This window comes from Spodoptera frugiperda, chromosome 2, assembly GCF_023101765.2.
Source record: "Spodoptera frugiperda isolate SF20-4 chromosome 2, AGI-APGP_CSIRO_Sfru_2.0, whole genome shotgun sequence".
Classification (NCBI taxonomy): Eukaryota; Metazoa; Arthropoda; class Insecta; order Lepidoptera; family Noctuidae; genus Spodoptera; species Spodoptera frugiperda.
In genome coordinates this window covers 4,283,754-4,297,701 of record NC_064213.1, presented here as the reverse complement: position 1 = coordinate 4,297,701, position 13,948 = coordinate 4,283,754, and the positions used below count along the sequence as shown (strand labels likewise).

At 34.1% G+C, this 13,948-nt stretch overlaps 1 protein-coding gene across 11 annotated transcripts in view; it reads right to left on the bottom strand.

Moving 5' to 3' along the window:
• Window positions 1-2,706: 2,706 nt before the first annotated feature.
• Window positions 2,707-13,948, bottom strand: part of LOC118269462 (putative polypeptide N-acetylgalactosaminyltransferase 9) — a 178,558-nt gene continuing 167,316 nt past the window's right edge. For 6 of the 11 annotated variants that reach the window (XM_050700341.1, XM_035584581.2, XM_050700352.1 and 3 more), the window contains 9 exons: window positions 13,009-13,053; window positions 12,166-12,358; window positions 11,090-11,259; window positions 10,844-11,008; window positions 10,307-10,770; window positions 10,050-10,232; window positions 9,436-9,555; window positions 7,593-7,721; window positions 2,707-6,141 (listed from right to left, as the gene is read on the bottom strand). In XM_050700341.1, coding sequence (XP_050556298.1) covers window positions 5,977-6,141; window positions 7,593-7,721; window positions 9,436-9,555; window positions 10,050-10,232; window positions 10,307-10,770; window positions 10,844-11,008; window positions 11,090-11,259; window positions 12,166-12,358; window positions 13,009-13,053 — 1,634 coding nt within the window. In that variant the 3' untranslated portion in view covers window positions 2,707-5,976. Of the gene's footprint in view, window positions 6,142-7,592; window positions 7,722-9,028; window positions 9,134-9,435; window positions 9,556-9,756; window positions 9,865-10,049; window positions 10,233-10,306; window positions 10,771-10,843; window positions 11,009-11,089; window positions 11,260-12,165; window positions 12,359-13,008; window positions 13,054-13,948 lie in introns of all 11 variants that reach the window. The other 5 variants (XM_035584585.2, XM_035584586.2, XM_035584587.2 and 2 more) reach the window with 5 other exon arrangements.

The following is a 13,948-nucleotide window of genomic DNA, read 5'->3' as shown; positions in this document are numbered from 1 at the left end:
ATATTACTTAATATAGACGTTATAAATACGTGACTAATCAACAACCGATGATAGAACACTACTAGACTGAATGAGACTCCTCAGCATGAAATAAAATGATTTTATTTTTCTGTAAACAGGCTACAAAAGAGCACGTCTATACGTCACAAATTATTAAAAAAATCTAGATGAGGTCGGCATTTCCTAACGGAGCATGACTGTAAAGGAGGATTATAATGACATGGTCTTGAATTTTGAAAGATTTTCTAGTATCTAATATGCAGAACCTCAGGATTCTTAGCAGTAGCTCAGTCACTGCATACTAAAAATAATTTCACTATAAGTACGGAAAAGAGTATCTAATCCTACGCTCTTAAGGCCAGCGAAAACTAGTTACGTACTACATTTTATTACGCTCATAATGAGCATTAAGGTAGAATATTGGACGTAGGTGCAAGCAATTTCATTTTAAATTACTTTTTTAAGGAGAATTTTAAACCTAAGTATTTGTTATTTTTCTGACAGGCTTAGCAGAGGTGATATGATAGAAGTTTCAGAAATAATATTACATTTTGTTACTATTTTATTAGTTCATTGGTCATCATACATGTGTGTCCTATTGAGATAAGCAAAGACATTAAAACGCCAAATTACATTTTGATTCTGGACTTAATACCTCTTTCATCGATTCAAATATTACAAAAATACAAATAACTTAAAACGGTTAACTTGTAAAATCCATACTTCCAATTTTAAATAGCCGAATGCATCAAATTGCACTTCGTCAAAAACCAGCTAAAAGAATCCTTTGAATACTAAATAGAACAATTCATACAAACCACGTTTCCTAATTGCGAAAATTCCGGTCCCATGTTGGGTGTCAAAACCGGTGGTAGACACTAATCTCCGGGGAACAGTGAATGCTGAAAAAAATGTAAAAATCTTGTCATCTGTACAGAGCTCCGTACTAGTACGTACTTGTGGGTAAAAAAGTGTATTTTGGAGGTTAGGAAAGTTAGGGCAGATTGAGCAAGGCTTGTTGATAAAGCAGATTCGTGTATCAGGTTAAGTAAAGACTTTACCTTAAGACGTTTATCGATTTTTTTAAAGTTATCGTTTTTTGTGGTGACCCAAATATGTACATAACTTGTAGTACTTATTCTCGCTTATGTATTGAAATAAATCTATAGCTAATCATTTTACGTATGATTATAATCCTTAATACAAAGTTATAAATACTGAATTATCATCATGTCTCAATTCCGTTAATTCTTCTAGTGTTACCCATAGGCAGCGTCGATTGCGTACCATCAGAAGATCCTTTTTTGTCCCCCATAAAATTGTGAACTACTTAATAATTATTTTACTTTTAACTTATATCAAAAATCCTTTAATTCTTCGTATCTAATACTAGAACAACAATCAGTAGTCACGTTCCAATTAGCACAGCTTCACACAAGTTCTCGCTGGCTCCAAAAAGCGATGGCTTACCAAATAAGCCGTCGGACATAGCTCGGGGCTCGAACGGTTTGGAGCATCGCAACAAAAAGTTCCACATTTCACGCCCCTGACGTTTATAGAGTGGTTGTTAGTTCAGGTGAGTGACGTATGCAGTGAATAGGTGAATAGATGCACTAGGTACTCTATTATTGGTTCAGATAAATGTTTGATTGGGGCTTTTTAAATAGAATTCGAAAATTATTGGTCGATTAGCGTCTTCTGTCTTGCCGTTTCTTTTAGGGACGTAATTAGTATATACGAATTGAACTTTTCGATTCTTTTCTCACTTAATGCCGTTTCAATAGTTAAGTATAGTCAATTAAAGTATTTATTAAATACCTATCAATTAGGGAAAATCATCATCGTCATCAAGGCTCCCGCCTATGGTGAGACGAGAGGGAGTATCAGACTCTTACTGACTATAAAGCATTTTGCTCTTCGAGCCCGAGGCCCGGTAACTAGCTAGGTCATCCGTAGTGCCGGTATTTTTCATACCTTTGAATGCATAACTTTGTACTGACAAATGATTTACGAATGAAATATTACATTGGATATTAAATAACAATCTTTATATGTAACATCGATACAATACAATACAGTGTATTATTTACTGAATTGAAAATAGTGCCGTATGAGTTTAGAAACTTGTCAAGAATTTTTAAAACAATCTTAACTCCTGACCTCTACAAAACTGTTATCATGACTTCTACTTAAGATAACCCAAGATAAATACTCACCTATCTTAGCACTAGGTAACGTGTTAAGCAATTTCACTTAATCTCTGTTAATCTGACTTGGGTTTACAAAGAAGATTAGGTTAAGAGCTTTAGGTTATAAACGCATTCCATTTTTACGTTTAACTTTGTGATGAACAAAGTAGATGAACTTTGTCTATTTAGTGTAGTAATACATATTACTTTTTTAGTTGTTTCTGTCAATTCCAACCAGCTTTAGATCCGATCATTATGCCGAGGAACTAGGCTTTCGATTTAAAATCCTGGTACTAAATAGCAAGAATTGAAATACCTAATTATTGTAGTCAGTTAAAAACGTAGAGATTATATATGTAACTAGTATCTATCTGTGAGAGAATCGACCTATGATTCACTGCATCATTCATACTGATTCCAAATAGATTATGATGAACTATAGTTGAGAAACTCATCTTACAGGGGCTGATTTGTAGGGTAAAAATAGTTCTTATTCGTTACGAAATAAAAAACATAATACAAATCCAACATAATGCTTTATTTTACAAATACTATGTAATCGCCATCTAAATGATACGCTATAGTACATACCTATTATAATTACATTTGGAGACACCGCATTATATACAGAAATTTCAACATTCAATAATAATTATGTAAAGTTATAAGGCACATTAAAACATCTTATTACATAAATATCTATTTAGTTTATAATTCTATTAATTTACTAACTATACAATTGCGAATGCACGGATTACACGGCCAGGGTGTGAAGATAATAGTGTTATTTTCAATTTATTTATTACAATAACCTATTTATATTCAATAACTCAATAGATAAGACTTGGATAAAACCTTAGAACTTAGTGTAGAATTTTCTATAACAAAAATTAACTTCACACCTCTCACTATAAAAAATGACACCATATATAATAATAATATCAACTATATGAAGCTATTTACATCAAAACCTTGGAATAAAATTTCAACTAAAATAATCTCTTCCACAAAAACATTAAGATCTAATGAAAATAATTAAATTATAGTCTTAGATATTTGTGATGTTTTAATGCAACTGAATCGTATGGACAATCAAAATGTAATTCGCTATACCTTGTGACAAATAATTCAAATAACTGGTATTTTATTTAATAACTAAACGTGAACACACAAATAAATTTAACAATGAATTATTAATATCTATTTTAATCATAAATGCTATCAATAAATAAAATGACTTTCGATAGTAATCGAAAATTATTTTATTTCACCACAATCGACCGCTATCCTCAAATTATAATTCAGTCAATTATTTACGTAGACCTAAACAAAGGACCTAGTATAAGTTTGTTTCACGTTTAACGAGATCGAAACGTTATAGCGTTTAGCCCTCTGATTGGTTGCTTCATTGGAGCTGGCCAATCAGAGCGCTGAACGCCAAACATATCGATAACGTTAAACGTTAAAAAAACTCGTACTAAGCTCTCTAGTATATGGAATTGTAAAGGAAAGGAGGTGAGAGTGACTAACAACTGAAATTAATAACCAATCTCTATTTAAAATGTTTGAATTAAGCCATTTTTTATGAGGCAAAGGAGCTGACTGATCTTAGTGATTGCAAGTAATCAGCGCTGCCTATTGACACCCGCAACACTACTAAAGATACTAGAGTGTTGACGACCTATTAGAAATTGGGGATTGACATAGGAAGATGGAGTTTCTGTCTATACCATCCAAAGATTTTAGCTCAAGATTGGTTATTTATTTCAGCCGTAAACAAAGCATGTAGATACACTTAGGAAGACAAATTGGCAGTATCATGTCTTTTCAGAACTATCTATTTATATTTATGTCCTTAGATAAAAAGGGGGAAAATAAAAATACTGGCTCAAAGTCTACCACAGTTGAAAATGGAAGTAATTAAATTAACGATAGTATTACTATAAAATATATCTATCAAAACTGTATTGGACATTTTAGGTACTCATTAATTTTATTTTCGTATCGATCACAAAGAGGAATGTTATATTTCTAATGAAGACGTATCGAAGGAAATCTATTAACGCCCGAATACTGAAATGCTACTCAATTTTAAGTTGTACTTAAATATCGTGCTATCTCTGTCATTTTATAAAGAATTGATAGGGACAGAATTAGTTTTGAGAGCGTCTTAAAATTGAGTAGCGTTTGAGTATTCGGACATAAGACTGATATTGTATTAACTGCTTCAGGAATGTATAAGACTCAGTTACGAAAACGGTTTTGGAAACTAGTTCACAAAGTTAAAAAGAAACTCATGTACTTTCATTACAGAACTTTCTTTTAAAATCTGTTATTCAATAATCCGTAAATTTTTCTAACAACATAACACAAGACGTAAAGTGTGACTAAAAATAAATTCGCTCAGTAACTTATGAGTACAAAAATATTTACTTATATTCATAGACATACTTTAAAAAATTCTATCATTACAATTTACAATTTCACTAAAATTTTTACATTCTACGACATAAGTCAATAAGACTAACTATTAGGTAGGTATATTGAATGATATCTAATTAATCACAATTATGTAATTTACATCGGACTAAAAGTCATTAGCATTTTTTAATCACCGATCCTATTATCCATTGTTGACCTTGCTTTTTATTAATGGTATCTTTAAGCCATAATTATCTTTTTAAAAACATAATTGTGTCGTAAACTATTGTTGTATTTCACATTTGAATCGAAAAAGTTGACCAGCAAACTTATTTTATTATAATTTAACTGTCCTGAATTATGTATCGTTCAAAAATATTACCAATAGATAGGAGGCTTAAAAATACCAATCCAATATTCTAAGATGACTTTCATTCGCTATTCAAGTCACAGACTCTTTTCTTAGGTCATCCATATTATAATCCATGTAATCGTAATAAATATCGAAGCATACAGATATCAAAGATATGTACAGTTAATATCTATACTAAATCCTAACCAGTAAGTTAATACTCGATAAAGAATACTATTACAACATTAATTTTACATAAAACACTTTAAAATTTATAAAAAGACGGCAAAAAACATTCATTCTAGTTGAAAATATCGATAAATGTTTTCTCTTTACGAAGAAGATATGTATGTATAATTTAGTAAGTTTCCAAGTAAAACAACAATCGCATAGAAAAAATAATATAGAAATAAAATAAAACGCTGATTTCTAACAACAGCAAGACATAACAATTTTAGTAGAAGTAATAAATAACGATCTTCCACAAGACAAACATAGGCAAGCACCATCGTTATAACAGTTATTTTCTTGAAACTAACTCAAAATTTCCACCATCCACAAATTCACTTTCCTATAATATTTCGCACAGAATCTGTAGGAACTAAACAAATGACATTCAAGCGAAACTAAAATCGAACACATCAGTCGTTAATAGGCCGAGTTCAACGGGGTTCATATTAGCAATAGAGAAGGTTAGGTTCGCTAATACAGATGGCAGCACCATAGCAAGTGGGGGTTTCCAGCAATTGACATTGCAATATCAACGTGCTATGATGTCGCCAAAATCTCACCATATTCTCCATTGCAAAAACGTTCAACAAGCCTGTGTAAATGGTGAAGCCTTATAGTCTAAACAGCCCGTAGCGTTTCACACTAAACAAGTACACGTTTAACTACAAGCATTCATTGCATCAGACAACAAGTGAACCATTGAATTAACACTATGTCACAGTCACGTTATTCTCATTGTCTTTATGCTGTTTATATGAACAGCACTTCTAGGTAAGCCTCCGGCTACTCGGCTTGTGTCAGCTCTGGTGCCAATCTGTTAGCGTTGAAGTTCTCCATGCTCCACATCTGCCTTGGCTCCGACTCGCTGCACGTCTCCATCACAATCTTGTCTTTGTTCCTTGATACCGCCATGCATTTCTCACTTGAGCCATGCTTCAGTAACTTCAGCTGTGAACAAATTACTAAATTAATGATGTTCTTACACCATATCAAGATTTGTTTTAGAACAGTAAGACTATGAATGAAAATACCATCCCTACATTTAAATGAAAGTCGTTCTAGCTAAATCTATCCTGTCGTACTTTCAGTCTCATCTGGCGAGCCCTTTATTTCAAGGAAAGGGAATATAATTTATATGAAAACACTCCTCATAATTTCGCCGACTTAATACTTCTATATTTAGCAGCAGGTACTAAAGGATTGGTCGTTACCTAACTCCCGCAAATTAATTTTAGCAAAATCTTGCAAGTAAATTATTTTCTCCGACGACATTAATTAACTTTTGTTGTAAACTCTCATTATTATCATATTATGAGTATAAACCATAGAGGAGAATACTTTTTATCTCTACAATACTTAAATGGAAACCGTTTTAGTCATTCTATAATTACCGTTTTTTATTAGAAATCGTTTACAATTTGACTCCATACCTAACATCCTATCATACATAACAACCATTCTACTTTTATTAGTAGTATAGAAAATAAATGTTGGTAGGATCCAGAAAAGGAAAAACAATTCTAATACTTGAACGTTTAGGTAACTTTCTCAAAACTGTCCTATTTCTAGCAGTATCTAGATTTCTTGTGGCCAACGTGATAATGATGCTGATAAGATCATTTAACCAAAACGAGGCATTTTCTATGACCTAATATTCAGTGAATTAATATGAAACATCTTTGAAATAAAATCTTGTATTATGTAGGCTAAGCTAAACTTGAATTTCAATATTGTTTGCCATTCAAACACTAATATTAAGCTTACACAAATAAATACGTATATTGAGAGGTTTAGCTCTAAGTTACTTAGAAGTCTATAAGATTACAATTCTAAGAAGGACCTCTATAGGACTAGTTATGAAATGAAAACGTTACTACGAAACATCAATATTATTTAAATGGTGGGTGAGGAGAGGTATGAACAGTTTTTTCATAGAATTGATAGGATGATCATCGATAAGGGAAAACAACAACGCAACGACACGCCTTTTATCCCCGAAGGGGTAGGCAGAAATGCGCATTACCGCACGTAATGCCGCTATAAAATGTACACTCACTTTTCACCATTTATGTTATAAATCCAATGTAATACGGGGTCAGCCTATTGCCATATACTGGGCATACATAGACATAGTAAATTTAAATTTTCGTGTAATGTCAGATAACAGCGCTTCCCCTATCCTATTAACCAAATCCTCAATCCTCCAATCTCTACTGCCATAAAGCCAACAACGCACTTACTTCTCTGGTGTAACAGGCATCCAAGAATGGTACAGATGCTTACCATCAAGTGCGTCAATTTTAATCAACCAAAGCTTACAATCAAACCGTCGCTTCATTTACCGCCCTATACCATAAGAAAAGGCATAAAGTTGAAATATTACTAAGTTAAAAACTTACGCGGGCATCATAGATCCACAGCTGGTTACCCTTGGCACCGTGGCAAGGGTACAATACAACATCATGTCCAGAATAATCCAGGCATGTCTCGTCACGTCGGATCTCGCCATTCTTGGAATACATCCAATACTGAAAGTTTTAAAAATAAATATTACTCCATATTCTCTATAAAAGTAAACGTTCCATATTTCACTACGGTTTCGGTATCAGAAGCTTGAAAATATAGAAACAATTACAAAATGTTAATTTAATTTGCGGAATTGCATAAACAACATAAAGTTAATTATGAACTTTACAAATAATATTTAATGTAACGGGTATTTAACTATTTGGGCAGAAAAATATATATTTTCAATTTATTTGATAAATAATAAAAAGAAATGGATACGAAAACCGAAAACTTAGTCACCCAAAACCATAAATATCTAGAAATATAGACAATGGCTGAGGTTTGGAACAGTAAAACATAGTTTACAGAAAGAAGTAAAGGTATTGGCACCATTTCTTTTCACATAGCTTTTTTTCAAAACCACAAAAACAATACTCAGTCCATTATCTACATCTTCGTATGTATAAAAATATAGACAAAAAGATACAACAAAGTAAAAATAAACAGGGTCCGTTAAACAAGGGTTATAATTAAAAAGGCGTTAAGGGTATAAAACTTATATACTAAAAGAGCCACTTCACACAATATAATCATGTTACATTCTTGGGTACAATGAACCCCAAAAAAAGAATAATTCAATGAACGGTTACCATGTAAACAACGATCATACGAGTGTTAAATGGCTTTAGAAGTTGTAATTTACCTCGCGGCAGTACCAAAATTGGAAGAGTAAATATACAGTAACATCCTTAATTTTTAATCTACTACTCCATTTTAACTCTCAAAAAGTCATAAAGGGTAAAAGCGGACACAAAAAGTTCAAACACATTTGAGTCACTCCAGTAAAATTAAAACAATACAAAAAAATATCTAATGACATCTACTTTGTTACTAAAAAACTCAAAAATTATGAACAAAATTTGTTACAAATTTTATCGCATTAGTAAGGCAAAATAGATGGATGGATGTATACAAAATACGTGCGTATCATGATTATAAAACATTAGAGTGTTATACGCAAATATTTTGCAAATTAGTACAAACTATAGTCGACTGTAAAAATGGTTTGCCGTCATCCAAAACAAAATAACCTACAATGAATCGTGATTTTGACAAACAAGAACTGAAATACGTTTCAGTTTTAATTTGGAATATCATTATTTTTATAGTCGACTATGCGCATCTGTAAGTATGCATTATTATTAGGTTACTGTGTTTGATTTTGAAGCCACTACGATCACTTACTAAAACGATGATGATGACCAACACCAACTAGAGGAATAAGCAAAAGCAGTAGATCTGAATAATTTGGCGGCCTTCGACAAACCTGATTTCCATACTCCCCGTGACATGGCCATAGGTTGACGGGCTTCTTCATGTCTTCGGGACCAGCAGCTGAGTCGACGCACATTTCTGACCCAGGATTCGCGATCTGATGCCATCCATAAGTTATAAAAGGCGTGCCAAAAGCAAGCGTGCTGATCCAACGTCATCATTCGAAATTATTAAACATTGTGAAACAATACACTAAACGAATGATGACATTAGAATGTTGTGATAATGAAGATGAGAAAACATAAATAACTGTTATAGAAATTAATTGACAATAAAACAATAATTCCTTATGACGTCAATAATCATAGTAGGTATTATGGAAGCCCCTAACATCCCAAAATACAAAACTAAATCCAGCCCAAATTCGGTGTCATAACTCCTTTTTCCTATTAGGAGTACCTGATTACCACCACTGCCATGGCATTTGCGAGTTTTGACAGTTGGATGAGGTTCTTCAATGTGATTCTCTGGGACGGTCACACCATCAAGGCAGTTATTTTTGAAGCCTCCATTTCGAACCTTTCAGTGATGGCCACAAACAAATGCAAAATGTGACTTATGGGTGCAATAAAAAAACAAACAAACGTGCTGTTCACGTGCAAGAAAGAGTGCAATAAAATGGAATATTGAACAAAGTCGAAACAAACACTCAAAATTTTGAATAAAAACTCCTGCAAAGTGGTACTGCCGCAATCGGTCTAATTGAATTCGACAGAAGACCTGATTTCCTCCCTGCCGATGACATGGGTAAAGTCCGACTGGCTTATGATGATCTGACTTGCGCGCTGGAGAGTCCAAACAGATCTTTTTGAAGGCGACATTTCGGATCTGTACAGGTAATAATTTCGAAGAACACATTTATTATTTGCACTCATGGGTTTCAAGTATTATTACGGAAAGTGAAACGTTTTTACACAAACGTTGTCACGATGCTTGATTTTCAAAATAAATCGGTTACATACCACGCAGTTACATAATATTCTAAAATAAGTGAAATACAAAGAGTAACGTACCTCTCCATGCGCGACAGACTCTCCGGGAATGAACAGTTCAGGGTAAATGTTCTTCAAATACCACTCGAACGTTTTGCATCCTAATTTTTCTCTCAGTTGTTTCCGTCCAGTAATGTCGCCATAATCACCCTTATCGTTACCAACACGCTGATAATAGTACTTCGCATAATCATCTAACCAAACCTGAAACCAGTAACATTAGTTAAGTACAGAAAGTCAAGTTCTAAGATCCAAGCATAATTTGTAAAATCCCTTACCTCAGCTAAACGAACAGAGTTTCTCTTCAGTACATTGACACCGGTCCGCCACTTGTATGGTGAACGTTTCCTGAATATGTGACCGACGTGTGAACACGGAACTATTTCTAGAGTTCCACCGCACATCCACGTTTTGAATGACAACTCCAGATTTTCACCGCCCCAAATGTCAAATCCGCTGTCGTAAGTTCCCAATTTTTCAAAGAATTCTTTATCTATAGCAAAGAGGCCACCGGCCATGGTGGGAGACCACACGGGCTCCGCTGTATGCTGGTGTCTCGCTCTTTCTTTTGCAGGAACAGGGTGCCAATTGAACTGGAGATTCCAGTCGAAACCACCAACATTGACAGAAGATGAGTCTCTATAATGATACTCTAGGGTATTGTCGTCGATGACGTCGATTACGGGGCAGACTACTGTAGTCTTACTACGGGCAATTCTATCTAGTAATGGTTCGAGCCATCCTGGAATGAAATAGCTGAGGTTAACGACTGCTCGTTAAGGGGAATTTGTGTTACGCTAATTATAAGATTTTACCTTCAGTGCACTCGCAATGGCTGTCGAGATAAGTTAGAACGGGAGCAGTAACGTATCGAGCACCAAGGAGTCGTGCTCTGATTAGACCTTCACGTCGAGTGGCTCGAACTATTCGTACTTTTGGTAATGATGACATGTAATCATCAAGTTGCTGCATTAAGTGAGCTGCAAATACGCGAAATAGGATTAACATAATTATTCTGATATGTAACTTACATGATGTTCGGGTCAAACGAAAATACTTACGCATATCAGAAAAGTCGTCGACAAGAATAATTTCCTTGATCAAGTGTGCCGGCGACCGATCCAATACTGAATGAACGGTCCTAAGTAGAACCGACCATGCCTCGTTGTGGAAGCATATCACTACGGATGTTTGTGGCAGATCTTCTAAATATCTGCCTGGAACTTTGCACCTGTACAAATTTTACATAGGTTACTTTCTTTAATTACTGTTCATAAGAAAATTCAAACTATATATAAAACAATAAAATGTATTAAACAAAAATGGGTCTTTTTGCCTGTTTGAATAGGAGTTTTATCTCATTAACCCATATTGCGTTAATACAAAATATTTTTTACGTCATGACTATCCCTGTCCTTGATTATATACCTATTTTGATTTTATTACCAAATGATAAAACTATCTATTGTGAATACAAAGAGCCCGTAAAATCTATTTATTCAGATAAGTTAAGAAATCACAGCCATGTAAATAAATTAAGATATTATCTTCCAAACGATACGATAAAAGTATCAGAAACGTTAAAACGTTAAATAAAACTCCTTATCTTTATACCGAGTTATTATTTCCTGGCTCTCAGCGTTGGAAAATTTTATTACAAATAGACCTGCGCCCAGATAAGGCTAGGGCTATAAAATTTACTATTTTTCACAGGTTTAAGGACACGGTCCATTTACAAGACCAACATCGCCTTGCCTCATAATGGTATATTGAAAATGCTATGTGCACACAGAAAATTCTATGGCGACATCGTAGAGACTAAGATCGGCTAAAAATCTTTTCGGTTTTTGTAATGTATTTCTTGATTTCTAAATCATTTTAGTAATAGTAATCTAAGTCTGTATTTATTATACCCCATTTCGGAGAACATTTTATCAATTTCGAATTGTGGTAAAAGGTTCTTGGAACTTGGACTCTTATAATATTATTTATATTTTATCCACAAAGCAAAAGCAATGCGTTGATTCAGAAAAATGCGATAAGAGAGAGAAAGGATTCACGGAAATCCCTAAATCCCTTGGGACGTTCGCAGGTTGTACCTCATACATGTTGTACGTATCTGGTATCATTTTCTTACCACTCGTCTCTGGGGTCCGGCAGCTTTCTCCTAATAGATATCAGGTCACTGACGTATTGGTTGAACGCGTTCTTTTTCCATCCCTCCGAGACAGCTAACTTGGCTTCTTCGCTAATATTCTTTGGTAGGACGACCGGTTTGCCAAGTTCTCCGGGTGCGTTGTCCGAGCCTGGGGCAGCGATTACACCTAGCCCTACGGGATATATTTTTTTTATAACTGATACACCTTCAAAGCAACTATAAAAAAAATCAGTACAAAAATATTCACTCATTTCCATTGAACTCATGATCGGTTTGGAAGATGAGTGAGTGAAACTGATGATACCCACTTTGACAAATTATCATCGAAAATGTACGTATTTCATAATGTTTTTGGTTAGAAAATGATTTATTTTCGTAGGTATTAATAGAATGGCAATTAATTGTGAAACATCTGCAGTTAATATGACAGTGTAATTGCAGTGTGAATTAGTAGTGCAGCATAAGCTACAACTGTCCGCCACTAATACGACTGTGGCATACAATTGGTTTTATAAGTACAGTTAGTTACACATTATATCCCCATATATAAAGACTAGAAATCCACTACACGTAGGTACGCTTTAGGATCTACATAATATGTACACTAACATTATCACGGCATGTTAAGCAAAAGGAAAAATACTAACTCCTAACTTATCTCCTACTAAAAACTTGTCAATATTTTTATCTTTTACCTCTATTAACAAATTGATGAATTTCCTTCCCCAATGTTATCGACTTGATACTAAATTGTATTTTAAAATCCCCATTTGCTTACCATTCCGTGATAAAGACTAACGAACAAAGGTCATTAAAATTTACCTTCATTTCCCGCAAGCCGACCGATCCAATCGACCCGCGTTGGTGCTGTGACGGACAAACGCACATTATCATGCAAAATGTCGAAATACAGGAAGCTACTAACATAATCTAACATGCAGGACATAAATCAAGTGAGAGTGTACGCTACACATAGTGAAAAAGTATTCGCCCTTGAAGAAACACATATATTTCTTTTGCCCTTATTCCGTCTACTTAAAAATTGCTTTGATTTGGAAACCATTAGTCAACCGCTTAATAGTGTCAGTGCTACTCGTTTCATTTTGTGAATCATTTTCAGTAATGTCTGTTCGAAAGAGCTTAGTGACGTCAGAATAATGAGAGGCAAAATTAATTCTTCCACTAAAAGTACCAAAGCGTAGAAATTAAATAGGTTTGTAAAATGGAGTGGATTTTTGATTCGAGTGCAAACTAACTTTTGAGTCAACTTTGCCTAATGGGCACCATTACTTGGGTCCACACAACAGCAACCGAATAGCTTCAATAAAACTAACCAGAGTGGAGTAATGACGATTCATTGTTATAACACTCTGGGGGAAAATCTTATTAGAAATTCATTCTACTATTCCGTTACGTCCTTCATTACCATTTGTATTGCATGTATTAGCCAAAAGACAATCGTATTGAAACGTCTCTTAGAGAACATAAAAGACAACACGGAAAGCAATATTTATAAATGCAAACAGCAGCACTGACGCTATTATGATTCAAACGGGATATTGTTTTCAAAATAAATAAGAACATAGAATTCTGAGGTTTATTCCTTCTATTTTGAAATCTCGAGGGATGCACAATTCGATTTCTGTTCAAAGATTTCCTTATCCGAACGTACCTAATAAAATATACTCGTCGTATCAATTTTGCATACATCAGGTCTAGATTTATTTACAGTGTTATCATAAGGGTTATAAGTTAGTTCCGA